We start from the raw sequence: 19,815 nt of genomic DNA, 5'->3' as shown, positions 1-19,815 counted from the left end.
ACTTTCCCTGACCAAGATGGCTGTCCTGTAGTTATGTTGCCAGGATGCTAATGTCCAATCTAGTATTCTATCTAATTCTGTGGAAAGGAGAATATCACATGCCAGAGTCTGGCGTAGTGGTTAGCCCCCCAGACTCCGAAACACATACACCCCTAGTGACGTGGGTACAAATCCCGTCTCAGTCCTTCCTCTCTGTCTCCCTCTGTATCTGCCTCCCCTCTACATTCCAACTATCACGGTCTATAAAATAAATAGAGAATGTCAATGAACTAGCTATGGTAGCTTTCTCCAGCCTATTACGTACATACTCCTAAATGTAATTCCTCTGTCAAACCATCTATTTCTCTGAGTTTTATTTCGCATTGTTTTAAAGGTTGTAACCTGTTTGATAACGATGGCTGCATGCAGTCTGTTTTTGCGATTGACCACATCCTCCTTCAGGTGCTCCCACTGTTTCTTCAGCGTCCGGACCGACTTCTGGATGTCCTCCTCACTGGGGTGTTTCCCTCTGCACATCTCCTGACCTCTACTCACGACCCCTGAGCACAGAGACTCATGAGACTGCACCTCGGCTTCAAGAACCTGCCAAAACAGCGATGGGTCAACAAACACATTAAAATGAGGGTTTGGTTCACATTATGACATTACGTATTTTCATTTGTTTAAATGCCAGTGTATTTAGATGCCTTATGCCAAAGTATTTATCATGCCATGGGTTTAAGTTTATAATGACTGCTATGTAAGCTTAATTAAACTTGAAGTTGAATAATCACTGTTTGTGTGACTGAAGAAGGCCTGACCCAAATAGCACCCTGTTCCCTATATAGTGCACTACTTGGACGAGGGCCCTGGTCAAAAGTAGTGCACTATAGGGAATAGGGTGTCATTTGTGATGCAACCAAGGTCTGACCTTGTGTTTCTGAATTGCCAGCTGGATCTGGCTGAGATCTCTGCCCAGACTGGCAGACTGAAGGGGAAGCCACCTCTCATAGATCCACGCCTCCACCTCCTCACAGTCGTGGAAAAACTCAAACAGCTTCAACTGGCCCTCCAGCATTTTCCTCCTGTTGATTCATTAAGACAATAACCAACATAATAAACTGGGTGGTTTGAGCCTTAAATGCTGCTGATTGGCTGACAGCCGTGGTATATCAGACCGTATACCACAGGTAAGACCAAACATTTATTTGTAATGCTCTAATTACGTTGGTAACCAGTTTATAATACCAATAAGGCACCTTGGGGGTTTGTGGTGTATGGCCAATATACGGCTAACAGGTTGACTACACCGCTCGTGTCGTGTGCGGGAGCGTTGCAAAATAAATGTAGAAGTCTATATTATTCAATTATTGCACCCACACTGCTCGCGCGGCCAACAAGCGTCTGCTTTCCCAAGGGCTATAATAGAAGTTAGTTCTATTTCTGATGCAGATCACGCTGCAAGTCCTGCCTCTCCCATCTCCTCATTGGTTTATAGAAGCAGGTACCCACGTGCCATCTCCTCATTGGTTACACCCACGTGGGTGACTGAAAGACGAACGAGGCCAGTGGCAGTAATGCACCTAATTTATGAATGTTGCCAATCGCAATATAGTCAAGAGAAGAAAAAGCCCGGAAGGAGGAGAGATAACTAGAAACGATTCGGTTGACCGTTTTATTTGTGGATTAATTGGTGCAGTAGAGGACCTTGTGCATTTCAGATAAAATAACAACTCAATGTTTATATCCCAGGACAAATTAGCAAGCAACAACAAGTAAGCTAAATAGGACAAATTAGCTAGCAAGTGCAAACTAGCTAGCTAAATTGCCAAAAATGTTTAATGCTTTTCGACCTGTCCCCAAATTAATATAATTGGTTCAGAGTTTGTTTTGATATTTTAACCTGCGTGTCGAGATCGTGTTTGGTGTGCGGGGACAACAGACATTTATGCACGATAGAGCGGCCCTTAAGCCGTTGTATATATGCCATATACCACACCCCCTCAGGCCTTATTACTTAATTATACAACGGGTGGGTCTAATCCTGAATGCTGATTGGTTAGAAGCGCATTCCAGCCTATTCCACAAGTAAACCACTGGCTAAATCTATGAAGTTAAAATACTTATTTACTCTGTTCCACCTGACTGCGCAATCCACTGTCTCATCAGCCCAGGCAGGGAAGTTATAAATTTGATCTCCACTATAAAATGGATCTAGACATTATCTCACATTTATTTTAGACTAACATTTAGTTTTCAACAGTGGAGATTTGTATAAACCTTGCTGTCTGTCTCTCCGACATTCGCAACATTGTTTCAATATTCAAATTCGATCTCCAACTGTCCCATGGTAATTAACCTGTATAGGTAGAGGTCAGGACGAGAGATAAGCGTTTCTCAGGCAGTCGAAATCATGAATCAGCTGGCATCATTTTTATGGATAAATACAAAGAAATGTCAATTGAAAAGAGGTAACAAAACGAAGTGTAGCTAGTTTGCAGTCTTTCCAGCTTCAGTTTGAAGTTATTATGTTAGCTGTGTTGTTGGCTAGCTCCTCTGAACAATAGTGTCCTGACAAGAGTGCCTCTTTAGCTCATTGTTATGCATGTATCCAAATAAATGTCACTAGAAAACAGCTTAAACAAATGCAGCTACTGTTGTTATTCTGTCTGCACTGTTTGATGTGAATGTAAGTTAGCCGTGGTTGGCTAGCTAGCAAGCAAGGGATAAGAACGTTGCAAGCCATTTTATCAATGGAACATTTAGATCAAACGACTAGGTCGCGTCCATAGATACAGAATAAAAAGACTGAAAGACCGAGTCGCGTCTCTGGCAACCGAACCAATAGAACGAACGAACGAATAGCCGGCTTGGGTAGCAACCCTAGATTTGTTTAGGGACTATCTTGTGGAAGGATTAAATCATATCTAAAATTAATCAAAATAACGTTTTTAATGAAAATATGTCAATCATTATTTGAATATGTTGGTAACCCGTTGTATAAAAATGATAATGCACTCGAAACCAATGTTTGGCGGATATATTGGCACGGTTTGCCAGTGTTGTGCCGAAAATCTCCCCCGTTAGAATCCCCCCTTCTAATTTCCTTAATTTTGTGCCAAGAGTCAAATGCTTTCTGTGACACACATCAGAGTCAAATACTTTATATAGAACAAACTTCACATCAGGATAGGCAACCGAAATTAATAATTAATGTATGTGTGTTATATTAAACATAGAGGGAGAAAAATCTCAAATAACCGGTGCCCGCACATTGACTCGGTATATATTGTAATTTTTTTACTGCTGCTCTTTAATTACGTGATACTTTCATCTCTTATTCTTATCCGTATTTTTTTTAAACTGCACTGTTGGTTAGGAGCTCTTAAGTAAGCATTTCACTGTAAGGTCTACTACACCTGTTGTATTTGGCGCACGTGACTAATACAATTTGATTTGAAAAATAAATAAATGTTGGCAAGCAATAAACATTTAAGAACAACTATGGCTGAATTATTATCCTTACACTTTCAAAAATACTAGTTGAATAAGACATGGGAGAGATGACAAATTTTGGCAAAGAGATTTATTTATAGACTAATACAAAATCAGTAGCGGATTTAGGTACGGGCGACATGGGCAGCCGCCCAGTTCGTCATCTTGCGGGGGGGTTCGCCCAGGGCACCGAAGGGTTCGCCCAGGGTGCCATACAAAAGAACCAATTCAATCAATTGCAGATAGTGTTTACGCTGTGTAAACCACTCTGTAACAAACACCATGAAAGCCGTTTCTCACACAAATATTGTCATTGCTAAAGTACAACCATTGTCATTGCTAAGGTATACTTAAAATAGTTGTATAAATAAACCTGGGGTTTGCCGTTATCTACATTGTATTAAATGTGGGCCTAAGTTGTTGTGTGTGCATTTTGAACATCTTGGCTCTCTCTAATTCTCTCCTTCTCTCTTTCTTTCTCTCTCTCGGAGGAACTGAGCCCTAGGACCATACGTCAGGACTACCGGGCATGATGACTCCTTGCTGTCCCCAGTCCACCTGGCCTTGCTGCTGTCCCAGTTTCAACTGTTCTGCCTGCGGTTATGGAACCCCTACCTGTCCCAGACCTGCTGTTTTCAACTCTTAATTATCGGCTATGAAAAGCCAACTGACATTTATTCCTGATTATTATTTGACCATGCTTGTCATTTATGAACATTTTGAACATCTTGGCCATGTTCTGTTATAATCTCCACCCGGCACAGCCAGAAGAGGACTGGCCACCCCTCATAGCCTGGTTCCTCTCTAGGTTTCTTCCTAGGTTTTGGCCTTTCTAGGGAGTTTTTCCTAGCCACCGTGCTTCTACACCTGCATTGCTTGCTGTTTGGGGTTTTAGGCTGGGTTTCTGTACAGCACTTCGAGATATTAGCTGATGTACGAAGGGCTATATAAAATAAACTTGATTGATTGATTGATTGTGTGTGCTCACCTGTTCTTACTAAGCCCCACCAGAGAGTTGTACTGAGCATTGAGTGATTTGACCCTGGTCTGGATCTGCTGTGCAACTCGGTGTGTCCCCTTTAAGGCACTGTTACTGATGGCACTCAGAGTCTCTCCATGAGCAGAGATCTGGGTTTCCAGCAGGTCCTGTTTCTGAAGCAAGGCCTCCACCTCCGGGAGCTGCTTCCCAATGTCAGAGGACCCTGCTAAAACCTACATTAAGTATGAAAATTGAAGGATGAAGCATTAAGCGTAATACTGTTATACATTATACTGTATTGTTTGCTGTCCATTAGTTGTGTACCTGTAGATCTCTGAGCTCCTGGGCAACCAGTTCGATGTCCCTGAGGACACTCAGTGTGTTCACAATGTCCCCCAGCTGCTCTCTCTTCTGCTGCAACTGAACCAGGATGTCTTTCCAGCGCTTTGTGATGCTCACCTCTCTGAAACGACGGACGGAAAACACCAGTGCAGATATGCTTCCTACATGCCGTTCCTATTCAATCATGTAGGCTTTATTTCATTTTTGATGAATTATTTGGACCAATGGGAAACAAACATACTGATTGTTGGGGTATTTACTAAGTATTTACATTCACTGTCTTACAGCACTGAATCTTACTGTACCTCCGGATGACTTGGAACTTGCTGTGGTAGTTTAGTTATAAGCCTTGCCTCCAGATTACTTAGGCCAGCGTTTCCCAAACTCGATCCTGGGGACCCCAAGGGGTGCATGTTTTGGTTTTTGCCCTAGCACTACACAGCTGATTCAAATAATCGAAGCTTGATGAAATAACTGTGTAGTGCGAGGGCAAAAACCTAAACATGCACCCCTGAGGGTCCCCAGGACCGAGTTTGGGAAACGCTGACTTAGGCCTTGCCGTGATAGTCATACCTCCGGATGACTTGGAACTTGCTGTGGTAATTGACCCTTACCTCTGGATGACTTGAGTCTTGCTGTGGTCATTTAGTTCTAAGCCTTACCTCCAGGTGACTGATTTATTAGGATCCCCATTAGCCAACGCCAATGGCAACTGCTAATCTCCAGGTGACTTGGTCCTTACCGTGGTAATTTAGTTATAAGCCTTACCTCCGGATGACTTGGGCCTTGCTGTGGTAGTTCCCCTTCTCGATGACAGCTGCCATGTCGCTGATGGCTCTGAAGCGAGGCTCCCTAGCCAGGGTGTCTGTCCCCAGGGCCTCCAGTCTCCGGGCTGCAGCCTGGGCCTCCTCCAGGCTGTTTAACCCCCTCAGGTCCTGTCTGCTGATCAGCTGGGCTGTGTCCTCCAGATAGCCCTCCCTCAGCCCTGCCTGAATGAATGGAATTGAATTTTAGTCAGTGTCATAACCCATTATAAGTGTACTATAAGGCATTATAAAGGATGTTATAGAGCATTATATGCATGTGCTTCATAGAAAGTGTAACCAAAGACCAAGACATGCAAGCATTATTATTAAATAAAACACTTATTTCCAAAATGGTCCTCAATGATAAATCAAATAACACCTAATAATAAAAAACAATAAGTTACAAAACAAAAAAACATTACCTTCCTGCCAAACTTCTGGGCCAGCTGCTCCAGTTGCTCCAGCCTTAGCAGCGCCCTCTGGAGGGCGTCCTCTCTCTCATGCTCCGCCCGCTCCAGTAAGGCCCAGTTCTTCTCGATGTCCCCCAGGGTCTTTCCTTCTGGGGGAACATAGGCCCACTGGTTGTTGGCTATGAGCTTGGTGCGCAGGCTGAATAAGTTTTCCTCGATGGCCCCTCGCTCCTGGTACTTGGGGGGTTTCTCCACGGTGCGGTAGGTCTTGAAGGAGGCCACCAGCTGCTGCATGTCCCTCAGGGAGTTGGGAAAGGAGCGATCGTTGAGCTCCACCACTTTGGTCTTGATCCACCGCAGGAGGTCAGACACCATTCTCTCATATAGGATCTTCTGATCATCTAGCTCCTTCAGGAGACCCACGATCTGGAAGAAGAAGAGAGGGAGTTATTAAACAAACAAATCAGAAAGATACACATGAAACATACAGTAGAACCTCCTATAGATAATGAAAACATATTGAAATAAAGTTCATCTCATTTCATTCAATCTGAAGGCTAGAGGGCACTGCATTCTGCATAATTTAGCGTTTGTGGCTGCTTGGGAGAAATCAGTCATTCTTTATTCAATGATGTCAAACAATGTTTACTACATACACTGCAGTTGCAAAGAGTTTTAAAAGGGTTAAGGTTGATTTAATTTAATTGACAACAAAAAATAAAAAATCATACATAAGGGCGCTCGCCTGTGACGCCGCCACATACAATTTAAGAAAAATCATCAAGGATAACACAATAAAGCTTAAAATCTTATTTCCATTGTGGTCCTTTTGAAGAGGGAAGGTGGAAGGGGAAATGCAACTAAGTTAAGTGGCAATAGTAGTGACAACAGACAATGACAGACCAAATTGTTGTTTGATTCATAACATCAGATAATTTGTACAATTCCCTTTCCTAATAAACAACTACATCTCCCTTGTCTCACACACCATTAATATATAAAACAATCAATCCCTAATATATTCAAGACGATCACAATATGATAAACAACAGGCACCAAAAGGCAGACCGTATGCTATCCCGGGCATTTTCCTTCTCAGCCACATACTATAATCTTACGACACACTTTTGAGACATGCTACTATTTAATCATTTTTTTCCAGTGAGAACTTGAAACTACCTATGGAGGTAATACATTTCACATTTTTCAGAAGATTATTCCAAAGAAAGGCAGCTGAGTATAAAAAAAGTTTCTTTCCCCATACCACTTTCAAAGTGGGAATGGTCAAGATGGTTAACTGATGGAAGTTTAAGAATAATCTTAATTTGTTCTGAGATGTCTGTAATTTATTTAGCATTATCTTGGGGGCACTATTGTACCAGGAAGAGCACGCATAGTCAAAGTGGCATTGAACAAGAGCCCCTGCCAATATCCCCAATGCATTCTTATCCAGATATTTGGAGGTTCTAGCCAGGAACCTAATTTTATGGTTCACTTTGGCGATAACATTTTGTGCCATGCTCTCCCTTGTCAGAAGGTTATCTAGCACACATCCAAGGTACTTAACAGAGTATTTTGCTGCGACTACTATGTCACCTACTACCACCTTAAAATCAGGGGATTTCCTCAGTTTCACTTTGGACCCGAACAAGATGGACTCTGTTTTTCCAAGGTGAAGTGACAGTTTATTGTCATATAGCCATTTACTGACATTCAGAAGTTCAGCACTGAGGGCTTTCTCAACCACATGTTTCTCTTTGTGGGAAACCAGTAGTGCAGAAGGCTAGATCTCTAAGCCTAACTAAGTCCAGGCACACCTTCCTCACTACACCAGTACATACACACTATACCGGTGGGCTACATACACACGCACTACACCTGTACACACCTCACCGACTATACCGGTACATACACACTAGGCCTACATATACACTACACCAGTACACACCTTGCTCAGTTTTCCCATTTGGAGTCCAATGGTGGACTCCCTCCTGTGTTGCCATCTAAACCATTGGTTACTCAAACTGCCACCGAAGGACATGTTATGCCTGTCAGCTCCACTGCTCTTTGTAAATTCTCATAGTGTCTAGTTCCCACTGCCGCCTTATCCCCCACGCAACTTGCCAGTCATCATTTACTGTACTGTAATACACCTTTATGATCACACCACAGAGGCTCTCGCTCTCCCCCTCAGCACTGCAGAAACACGTTGCTGTGTCTGTTTCCACGTGTTAGCATGGTGGTGATGATGAGAGGATGATGATGTGTCACAGCTTGGCTCAGTCCTCAGGCTCAGTACATTCAAAACAAACAGCACTCCACTCAGTCCTGCTGCAGCTCTCCATGTGGCTCAGGTCACTCTGGCCACTGTGCTAACATAACTTACGCTAGCGTACTGTCCTTCGATAGAGCTCCCTGTCTCTCTCTCTACCTCAGATCCACTACAGAGTAACTAACTGCACAGTCTCTCTCACTGACTGGGTCAGATTAAGCCCTTCCTTCCAAGTTGTCAGTCCTGCTGGCTGGGCCCAATCTTGCAGGAGTTGTCAATCAGTGAGTAGTAGGTTAAACTCAGGTTATGCCCCTAGCTTCCGGCTACAGTGCGTCTCAGTGTCTGTTTCTCCCCACAACGGACAGTCATTGGTCTGCATTACAGGATCGGTGTTTGTACTGATCTGATTAGCTCTAGCAGTAGCACCACCCGTCCTCCCATTGCTCCACAGTGAAATCCCCGGCCTAATCCACAGGTCAGTCAGAGGAGGCGTTGCCTTTATTTAGAAATTACAGTACATTCAAGATTAGGAGAGGTGCAGTTCAACTAATGGCCTACAGAGGGCACCTGAATCCTTGGTCTGGATATTAACATGTTAATGTGGTGTGTGTGTGTGTGTGTGTGTGTGTGTGTGTGTGTGTGTGTGTGTGTGTGTGTGTGTGTGTGTGTGTGTGTGTGTGTGTGTGTGTGTGTGTGTGTGTGTGTGTGTGTGTGTGTGTGTGTGTGTGTGTGTGTGTGTGTGTGAGTGTTGTGTACACTGCACAGTGGCCTCGCCTATTGTTTTGTCAACATTGAAGAGAGAGTAGATGTTATCATCATCCCAACTGAGCCACCAGGCCAGGCGGGCCCATCCCTGACTAGATCTGATGTGGATATGACACAAGGATATGCTTTCCTCACACATCTTACTATAGATAACCATAGACAGGAAGGATTAGGACTATGGATGCTTGTATGTACATCACCAAGAGAAATTCCTAGTAACAAAGTTTTTGGATTCTGATTCTACTGACCTTGGCCAGTCTCTTCTGGATGGTCTGTCCCTGCTTCATCTTAGAGAAGTAGTGGTAGTAGAGAGAGACGTAGGTCATGACGGACTTCTCATCTGGGTGTTTAACATCGATGTCCTCCACATCCAGCAGCTGGAGGATGCCAAACTCATTCTCGGCCAGAGAGAAGGCATGGCCCAGGTTCCTCTTAGGGTCCTCCTCATGCAGACGATTATAATCAAACAGGTCAGGTCTGCGACAAAATGTTTTTCCATTTAAATATGATGGGTACAGTAAATTCATTAACAAAAACTATATATCTGTAAACTCCTAGGGGGGGTTCTCAGACCCAGATTAAGCAAATGTACTTCTGGATGATTAAAAATCACTTTTAAATGGGGATTCTCCATTAAAATAGGCTTAATCTGAATCTAAGAAACTGCCCCTCGGAACTATCCTGCCATTTTCCCCTTGCTGCTCTTTACCGGTGGGCATGAATGAGGGCGTTGAATGCCAGCCCATTCCTCCAGCTTCCTGAGAAGTCCTGCACATTGACGTTGGAGTATCCTGCTGTCTTACGCTGGCACCAGATCAGAAGAGCTTCCCTGGCAGAACGACGGGCGTTGCTGGCACCACCACTTGCCTGAAACCGGTAGACCAGACTTAGTATGCAGTCTGCACTTCTGGCACTTACTTTAAAGAAAACCATCTGTATTACTTCTTGTTTTTTAATCCAAGAGGTTATGCTTGACCTTTGGCACTTACTTGATGAGAATATACACACTGTATCACATCTTGTAATTTTAATTAACATTTTCACATTTCTTCGAGCCACATGAAGTTCAGATTTCAAATATAGTATGACATATAATACAATATACATTGAGTGTACAAAACATTAAGGACACCTTCCTAATATTGAGTTGCACACACCCCCTTTTGCCCTCTGAATAGCCTGAATTCATTGGGGCAAGGTGTCGAAAGCGTTCCACGGGGATGCTGGCCCATGTTGACTACAATGGTTCCCACAGTTGAGTCAAGTTGGCTAGATGTCCTTTGGGTGGTGGACCATTCTTGATACACACGGGAAACTGTTGAGCGTGAAAAACCAAGAAGCGTTGAAGTTCTTGAAACAAACTACTGCAACTGGCACCTACTACCATACCCCGTTGAAAAAGGCACTTAAATATTTTGTCTTGTTCATTCACCCTCTGAATGGCACATATACAACCCATGTCTCAATTGTCTCAAGGCTTAAAAATAATTGTTTAACTTGCCCCCTCCCCTTCATCTACACGGATTGAAGTGGATTTAACAAGTGACATTAATAAGGGATCATAGCTTTCACCTGGATTTGCCTAAATTCATCTGGTCAGTCTTTGTCATGGAAAGAACAGGTGTCCTTAATGTTCTGTACACTCAGTGTATAATCTCTATTCATTCAGTGAGGTGTATTCCAGGTCACGCCCAGGACAGAGGAAATACACCATATATACAAAAGTATGTGGACACCCATTCAAATAGTGGATTTGGCTATTTCAACCACACCCGTTGCTGACAGGTGTATAAAACTTAGCACAGCCATGCAATCTCCATAGACAAATATTGGCAGTAGAATGACCTTACTGAAGAGTTCAGTGACTTTCAATGTGGCACCGTGATAGGATGCCACCTTTCCAACAAGTCAGTTCGTCAAATGTCTGCCCTGCTAAAGCTGCCTCAGTCAACCGTAAGTGCTGTTATTGTGAAGTGGTAGGCCAAACAAGGTCACAAAATGAGACTGCCAAGTGCTGAAGCACATAGCGCGTAAAAATTGTCTGTCCTCGGTTGCAACACTCACTACCGAGTTCCAAACTGCCTCTGGAAGCAACGTCAGCATAACAACTGTTCGCCGAGAGCTTCATGAAATGGGTTTCCATGGCCTAGCAGCCCCACACAAGCCTTAGATCACCATGTGCAATGTCATGCATCAGCTGGAGTGGTGTAAAGCTCGCCTCCATTGGACTCTGGAGCAGTGTAAACACGTTCTCTGGAGTGATGAATCACGCTTCACCATCTGGTAGTCCGATGGATGAATCTGGGTTTGGCAGATGCCAGGAGAACGCTACCTGCCCCAATGCATAGTGCCAACTGTAAAGTTTGGTGGAGGAATAATGGTCTGGGGCTGTTTTTCATGGTTTGGGCTAGGCCCCTTAGTTCCAGTGAAGGGAAATCTAAACGCTACATCATACAATTACATTCTAGAAAATTCTGTGCTTCCAACTTTGCAGCAACAGTTTGGGGAAGGCCCTTTACTGTTTCAGCATGACAATGCCCCCGTGCACAAAGCGAGGTTGAAACATAAATGGTTTGTCGAGATCAGTGTGGAAGAACTTGACTGGCCTGCACAGAGCCCTGACCTCAACTCCATGGAACACCTTTGGGATGAATTGGAAAGCCGACTTCGAGCCAGGCCTAATCGCCAAACATCAGTGCCCGACCTCACTAATGCTCTTGTGGCTGAATGGAAGCAGGTCCCCGCAGCAATGGTTCCAACATCTAGTGGGAAGCCTTCCCAGAAGAGTATAGTCTGTTATATCAGCAAAGGGGGGACCAACTCCATATTAATTCCCATGACTTGGAATGAGATGTTCGACGAGCAGGTGTCCACATACTTTTGGTCATGTAGTGTATTATAGAAATGTAATTATTCTGGCCAGAGACTCCAAGTCTGTTCTACTCTTTAAAATTATATGGGAAATACCTCATCGAGATTGATGGCTCCGATCTGGAAGCGTAGGATGATGATCCACAGCAGGCCCAAGATCAGGGTCCGATCTCCATCCACAACGTTCTCAGGGCCAATCAGATCCACACGAATCTGAAAGGTCAGCAGGTACTGGTTGATAACTACTCAGGAGAAATCCAAATGTACAGTCGTAAAAGGCGTACAAGAGTACATCAAAAAAATATGGCTATCGACTAGTCTAGATGGAATGATCCAATTTTTGTTTGATATTGCAAAATAAAAGTATGTATACTTGTTCATGTGAACCACTGTCAGAGGCAAAACAATACCCCAAACAACTCAGAAACAACCACAGAACTGTAAAACCAAAAAAACGTCTTACCCCATAACACTTCACATGAAACGTAGGCCTGTTTCCCTAAAAATGAACCTCAAGATCCTTGCAGAATTAGTTATCATGCGAAGTGTCCTGGGGTAAGATATTTTTGGGGATTTCTAAATCCTTCAGTTCACTAAACTCTGTATTGTGAATGTACCTTAGTCTTGAGGAAGTTGATACCGATGCTGTTGTTCTCCAGGCAGTGGACCCGTAGGGTGCGTCGGCTGGGGGTGGGCAGCTTCTCCCTGGAGATTAACTCTAACAGACGGACAAGGGGGACCCCTGTCTTCAGCTCTGTGTACACATCACTAAGGGACAGCTTCTCCTGGAGAGGGACAGACAACATGTGTGTAAATGGGGGGGTTGACAAACTCTGATGAAGGTCTATTAAAAAAAGACATTGGTGTGAGGTCCATTAAATTGTTGTATGCTGTATGTACAGTACCAGTCAAAAGTTTGGACACAAATCAAATCTTATTTGTCACATGCGCTGAATACAACAGGTGTAGGTAGACCTTACAGTGAAATGCTTACTTACAAGCCCTTAACCAACAATGCAGTTTTAAGAAAAATACGTAAGAAAATAAATAACTAAAGAGCAGCAGTAAAATAATAATAGCGAGGCTACTGTATATACAGGGTGTACCGGTACAGAGTCAATGTGCAGGGGCACCGGTTAGTCGAGGTAATTGAGGTAATATGTACATGTAGGTAGAGTTATGGAGGTGTGTTGGGCCATTGTCCTGTTGAAAAACAAATGATAGTGGGAAGCCCAAACCAGATGGGATGGCGTATTGCTGCAGAATGCTGTGGTAGCCATGCTGGTTAAGTGTGCCTTGCATTCTAAAAAAATCACTGACAGTGTCACCAGCAGAGCACCCCCACACCATCACACCTCCTCCTCCATGCTTCACGTTGGGAACCACACATGCAGAGATCAGTCATTCACCTACTCTGCAACTCACAAAGACACGGCGGTTAGAACCAAAAATCTCAAATTTGGACTCATCAGACCAAAAGACAGATCTCCACTGGTCTAATGTCCATTGCTTGTGTTTCTTGGTCCAAGAAAGTCTCTTCTTATTATTGGTGTCCTTTAGTAGTGGTTTCTTTGCAGCAATTCAACCATGAAGGCCTGATTCACTCAGTCTCCTCTGAACAGTTGATGTTGAGATGTGTCTGTTACTTGAACTCCATGAAGTATTTATTTTATGCTGCAATTTCTGAGGCAGGTAACTCTAATGAACTTATCCTCTGCAGCAGAGGTAACTCTGGGTCTTTCCTGTGGCGGTCCTCATGAGAGCCAGTTTCATCTTAGCGCTTTATGGTTTTTACAACTGCACTTTTCCAGATTGACTGACCTTCATTTCTTAAAAGTAATGATGGACTGTCGTTTCTCTTTGCTTATTTGAGCTGCTCTTGCCATAATATGGACTTGGTCTTTTACCAAATAATACAACATTTCCTGCTATTGTAGTAGTAGTTTCAGTTGGAAGCATAGCATGATAGAAGATTTGTAACATGATTTGTAACATGATAGAAGATGTACTGACATAGGTGATGAACAAACACTTCCTGTTTAACAGAACACCTTTATGACCCGTGTTACGAAACTTGTCATGAGACTGCACCTCTGTGACATCACCTGATCACCCAGCTAACACGGCTAGTTAGAGTAGAGGAAAGCGCTAAACCTGCTCATCTCTTTCTTAGATATATGATTAGTGGATGTGATGAAACATTTTATTCACAGATTGTGCAAGTCAGGAAGGAAACTATGATCAACTCGTCATCACCTTCACTTCTGCAAAAATCCAATTCACTTTCTCATACATACTGGGGTGTCTATTTTCAGTGACCTGTGTAAATTTGAGACATTGGGTTAGGAGGTGCAGGAAACGTTAGCTTGGCTCCAGCCCAGTCAGCCAGCTGCAGCCAGGGCTATGAGGCTCTGCTCTGACATTGGGGCCTGTTAGTTAGGCCTGCTGCCACTGTGCGCCATTAAAGTGTAACAGACAAGCACCCTTCCCTTCCCTCCCTCCCCCCAACCTCCTCTTCTCTCCTTCCCACCCTTTCCTGCACCTATCCTCTTCGACCAGTGTGACAGCCACTCCCTAATCCAGACGCCAGGGAAATCATGTCTCAGAACAGATTGCTTGACCTCCTGACAGCCACACCTGGGTTCAAATACTATTCTAATTCATTTCAAATACTTTCTGTGCTTGATTGAGCTTGCCTGGCTTAATGGACCAATACATTAGTCCCAAAACGGCAAAACCCACCACTCCAGGCAGGCAAGAACAATTGCTCAAAGTATTTGAAAGATTTCAAATAGTATTTGAACTCCGGTCTGCTGACTGCCTCTCCTCTCTCCTAGAGGTGTAATTATGGGAGCGCCTAAGTATGCCTGGTCTGCTCTGGTCTTTCTGGATCCACGGTGGTGGGAGGCTGGGAGGGGTACCAGGCCAGGGCTCATCCATTACATCATTACACTGGTTATTATGCATCACTGTTACAGTATGCACGCCTGCTGGCTCAGGTCTTCATAGATTTTTACAGTACAGCATAGAGCACTTTAGCCTGATCCCAGATCTGTTTGTGCTTTATAGCCAACTCCTCTTTTTTTATATAAGAAACAATGTGTTGAAAATCCCAAATGGTTTGCATAGTTAACTTACAACCAGCAAACCTGGTTTCAAAAAACAGATAAATACCTCATGGCACAATGCCTCTCCCTTATTTGACCTATTAGATCGTTTGTGAGTGCATTGATATGTAGGCCACGTGTGCCTTTTTAAAAATGTATGATGTTCTGTCCTTGAGCAGTTCTTGTCTAATGATGTTCTGTATTATGTTTCATGTTTCGTGTGGACCCCAGGAGGAGTAGCTGCTGCTTTTGCAACAGCTAATGGAGATCCTAATAAAATACCAAAAATACCTATGGCCATGTCATGTACTGTAAATACAGATTCAGGTTGACTTGGTGTGTTTGTGATCCGGTTTTCTTTGTAGTCACAAGCTCCGAATACAACAGGTGTAGACCTTACAGTGAAATGCTTACGTATGGGTAATTCCAGAAAAGTGGTGTCCAGTCAAAGGCTTATATATAGGCCTCTGCCTGCCATGCAACATTTCCACTACCGTGATATGCAACGCAAATGTTACTTATGGGCTGATTTTGACAGAACAACACTCAGGGGGAGAGAGACAGAGAGAGGAGGAGGAAAGCGAAGGGGAAGCATTTCAAATACATGTGGTGAACCATGCATCTGACTCACATGGTGTGGGTGTGAACAACCGTAATATGCCCATGCAGGAAAAAGAGGGACATAAAAGAAATTACAGTGCCCATAGTCTGACCAATTATGTTACCTTCAGTTCCTCGAAGAGATCTGACGTGATGGGATCTGAATAACAATGTTATTTTACCCTAGAAATGGAACATTAAACAAAGCTAATGCTATAAAAAGAGTTTCTTTCCTTCCTGTGTGTCTGGCTGGTGCAATATTTATGCCAGATCTTGGATTCTCTCTGTCTCTCCCCATCCCTCCCTCCCTGCCATAGATGATAAAGTGAGGTTACATATTAACCAAGCATCAGCACTGTTACCTGTCTAGAGTCCATAAAGCATGATGGTCCCCTCAGCTAATTCAATCCTCAGTTTTGGCCCTACATTTCCTCTCTAACTGATCTGAGATAAGAAGCCATAGCCCTACCCATCTAAATTGCCCCTGAGGGGATGAATAAAGGTGTATTGAATTGAATAACTTGAGTTTCTTGCCAATTACATTCAGTTTTGCACCATCAGGCTCACATTGAGTACATCTCAGAGGAATGGATAGAATGTAGTGTAGCAAAATGGAACAAATTTCACAGTTTAATCTTAATCTAATTTTGGATTATTCAAATATTGCTGGCACTGATCTACCACAGATCTATTTCCTTATTACATTGCTATTAGCCAATATTACCTCAGAGCCAACAGCTGATTAGTGTCTGTGAGATAATTATGATTTTTTCAAGCTTCAACATGTTGTTGCAGCTTTCACAGATAGTGGCTAATCAGACACTGAGGTCTCTTTTATGATAAAAGATTGCAGAGAGAGTGCAGAATACCTGCAGTATGCTGCAAATACTGCATCGAAAATTCCACATCATTTACTACAGTAATTTTGCAGTTTAACTGCAGTACACTGAGGTTATTCTGCAATTACAGCCTTTAAAATACCAGAGTCGACTGCAGTTAGTGCACTTTTACTGCAGTTTAAAAACTAATATTTCTTTGTAAGGGCTAACTCGGAGGTCAGCCAGCTGCTAAGGATAGGTTATCAGGCACACTTGTGAAGTGTGGTCTTTGGTCTTTTTCAAGTTGAACCTTTTGACCAGCACCAAGAGTATGTGATTAGTGGATGACATTACTTTTAGACACCTGATAAGCATGGTACTTAAAAGGCATGAAAGTTAAAAAGCTGATACGCATGAAGAACAATGACTGAGCAAAACATTTACCCCAAAACAATTACAAAAGGTGTTTTCCACAAAAGCAGCAGGACTTGGCACTGAGCCAGGCCGTTGTTTAAACCCTAAACAGTGAGGGAGAAGCAGTGCATGTTGACACCCACTATAGCCTCAGAGGGCCATTTGCTTTCATCCATTCCTCTTACCCCGTTCTTGGTGAAGACACTGTTCATCCATTTGGTGTAGGTCTTCTTCTGGACAGCCATACGCTGCTCCTGAAGCACCTGGATACGGCCTGTCTCGAACTCCTCCCCGTCCATCCTGATGGTTATATGTATATATATTCACCTGTAGGGAGAGAGCAATATCAACCTCACTACCATTACTTGTCAAATCAGCCTACAGTACACTGCTCAATGCAACGTTTTGAGTATTTGTTCTAATCTCCATATTTTGTGTCACTTCAAAACAAACTATTTGTTGGTTGGAACACTAAACAGTACTCGCAATTGCTGTAAGGTAGTCCGTTTGCAATCAGCCTAAATAGCAACGTCTATGTCCGGTGGCTGAACAAGATTTTCCCGATTCCCATGAAATAGTTTTCTGTCTTTGGACTGTATCAATACGGTGAATCTGAAGAAATGATCACACAGTTAGTCCAACCTAACCCTGCTGATCATATAGTTTTATACCTCCTCATTTCTTTTACTGGCCCATTCAACAGGACTGTAAAAATTCTTGGCTTTATAGATAATATCATCCAGATCATGCCATGCTCTTTGTATCCACAGGGCAATGCCAGCTCATATCCTGGACTGGGAACTGTTTGAAGTCTGCTATTTCCAACATATCTACAGTTGAAGTCGTAAATTTACATACACTTTAGGTTGGAGTCATTAAAACTAGTTTTTCAACCACTCCACAAAATTCTTGTTAACAAAGTATAGTTTTGGCAAGTCGGTTAGGACATCTACTTTGTGCATGACAAGTAATTTTTCCAACAATTATTTACAGATTATTTCACTTGGAGGTGTACGAGTGGATGTATTTCAAGGCCTACCTTCAAACTCAGTGCCTCTTTGCTTGACATCATGGGAAAATGAAAAGAAATCAGCCAAGACCTCAGAAAAACAATTGTAGACCTCCACAAGTCTGGTTCATCCTTGGGAGCAATTTCCAAATGCCTGAAGGTACCACGTTCATCTGTACAAACAATAGTACGCAAGTATAAACACCATGGGACCACGCAGCCGTCATACCGCGCAGGAAGGAGACGCGTTCTGTCTCCTAGAGATGAATGTACTTTGGTGTGAAAAGTGCAAATGAATCCCAGAACAACAGCAAAGGACCTTGTGAAGATGCTGGAGGAAACAGGTACAAAAGTATCTATATCCACAGTAAAACAAGTCCTATATCGACATAACCTGAAAGACCGCTCAGCAAGGAAGAAGCCACTGCTCCAAAACCGTCATAAAAAAGCCAAACTACGGTTTGCAACTGCACATGGGGACAAACATCGTACTTTTTGGAGAAATGTCCTCTGGTCTGATGAAACAAAAATGGAACTGTTTGGGCATAATGACCATCGTTATGTTTGGAGGATAAAGGGGAATGCTCGCAAGCTGAAGAACACCATCCCGGCCGTGAAGCACGGGGGTGGCAGCATCATGTTGTGGGGGTGCTTTACTGCAGGAGGGACTGGTGCACTTCATAAAATAGTGAATCCATGAGGATGGAAAATTATGTGTACATATTGAAGCAACATCTCAAGACATCAGTCAGGAAGTTAAAGCTTGGTCGCAAATGGGTCTTCCAAATGGACAATGACCCCAAGCCTACTTCCAAAGTTGTGGCAAAATGTCTTAAGGACAACAAAGTCAAGGTATTGGAAAGGCCATCACAAAGCCCTGACCTCAATCCTATAGAAATTTGTGGGCAGAACTGAAAAAGCGTGTGCGACCGAGGAGGCCTACAAACCTGACTCAGTTACACCAGCTCTGTCAGGAGGAATGGGCCAAAATTCACCTAACTTATTGTGGGAAGGTTGTGGAAGGCTACCCAAATCGTTTGACCCAAGTTAAACAATTTAAAGGCAATGCTAGCAAATACTAATTGAGTGTATGTAAACTTCTGACCCACTGGGAATGTGATGAAAGAAATAAAAGCTGAAATAAATCTCTACTATTATTCTGACATTTCACATTCTTAAAATAAAGTGGTGATCCTAACTGATCTAAGACAGAGAATTTTTACTAGGATTAAATGTCAGGAATTGTGAAAAACGGAGTTTAAATGTATTTGGCTAAGGTGTATGTAAACTTCTGACTTCAACTGTACTTTTTGGACTAAGATAAACTAAATCCATAATTTTATGTAGTAGGTTTTAGCTGGTGCTTACTTATACTTTACAGTAACAATACAGGCTATTATTCCCACATACATTCAAACTGGACACTATACCGGAGAAACCTTTCCTTCTCTCCGTCCTCTGAGATAAAAACATTTCAGTGTTAAAACTGTCTCAACTCAACATTGGAATCCTTCATCTGAGCCAAGTCATGTGTCAGCCGTTTTAATTTAAAAAAAAGAAACCTTACTCAGTAACTAGCTAAGACACTGGTGTCTGGTCATACTAAACTACTGTAGCTACAACAACGAGCAGTATCTTATAAAAGATATCTTGAACATGCAACAAGGTTAAAAACAACATACATACTGTGAAGTACACAGGATGTACTAAATACTGGCATGATAAGACTTTAGGTATCACACAGTATCAGTACTGTAGCAGTATTATGCGGCCTTGTTTTGGAAAAGAAAGCTTTTGTAAGGTAAACTACCGTGTTTATCATGAACCTGTTGTCAACACATACAGTACATACAGTATAACAAGCATTATCTCTTGAATAATGTAAATAAATCACGGAAGACAAATCTGGAGATACACAGTAAACACGAGAGAATCGTAAACCCATAGG

General features: G+C 42.9%; 1 protein-coding gene across 1 annotated transcript in view; it reads right to left on the bottom strand.

The window, feature by feature from the left end:
* Positions 1-17,157, bottom strand: part of sptbn5 (spectrin, beta, non-erythrocytic 5) — a 57,945-nt gene extending 40,788 nt beyond the window's left edge. Inside the window, exons 1-11 of the mRNA XM_039009105.1 lie at positions 17,044-17,157; positions 12,537-12,698; positions 12,016-12,132; positions 9,758-9,915; positions 9,297-9,525; positions 6,024-6,437; positions 5,564-5,784; positions 4,778-4,916; positions 4,463-4,686; positions 911-1,064; positions 382-582 (exon numbers count right to left, since the gene is read on the bottom strand). Of these exons, the coding sequence (XP_038865033.1) occupies positions 382-582; positions 911-1,064; positions 4,463-4,686; positions 4,778-4,916; positions 5,564-5,784; positions 6,024-6,437; positions 9,297-9,525; positions 9,758-9,915; positions 12,016-12,132; positions 12,537-12,698; positions 17,044-17,157 (2,133 nt within the window). The remainder of the gene's footprint in view (positions 1-381; positions 583-910; positions 1,065-4,462; positions 4,687-4,777; positions 4,917-5,563; positions 5,785-6,023; positions 6,438-9,296; positions 9,526-9,757; positions 9,916-12,015; positions 12,133-12,536; positions 12,699-17,043) is intronic.
* Between the last annotated feature and the right edge of the window lie 2,658 nt (positions 17,158-19,815).

Source organism: Salvelinus namaycush, chromosome 15 (assembly GCF_016432855.1).
Source record: "Salvelinus namaycush isolate Seneca chromosome 15, SaNama_1.0, whole genome shotgun sequence".
In the NCBI taxonomy this organism is placed as follows: domain Eukaryota; kingdom Metazoa; phylum Chordata; class Actinopteri; order Salmoniformes; family Salmonidae; genus Salvelinus; species Salvelinus namaycush.
This window is presented reverse-complemented; position numbering and strand designations above follow the sequence as displayed.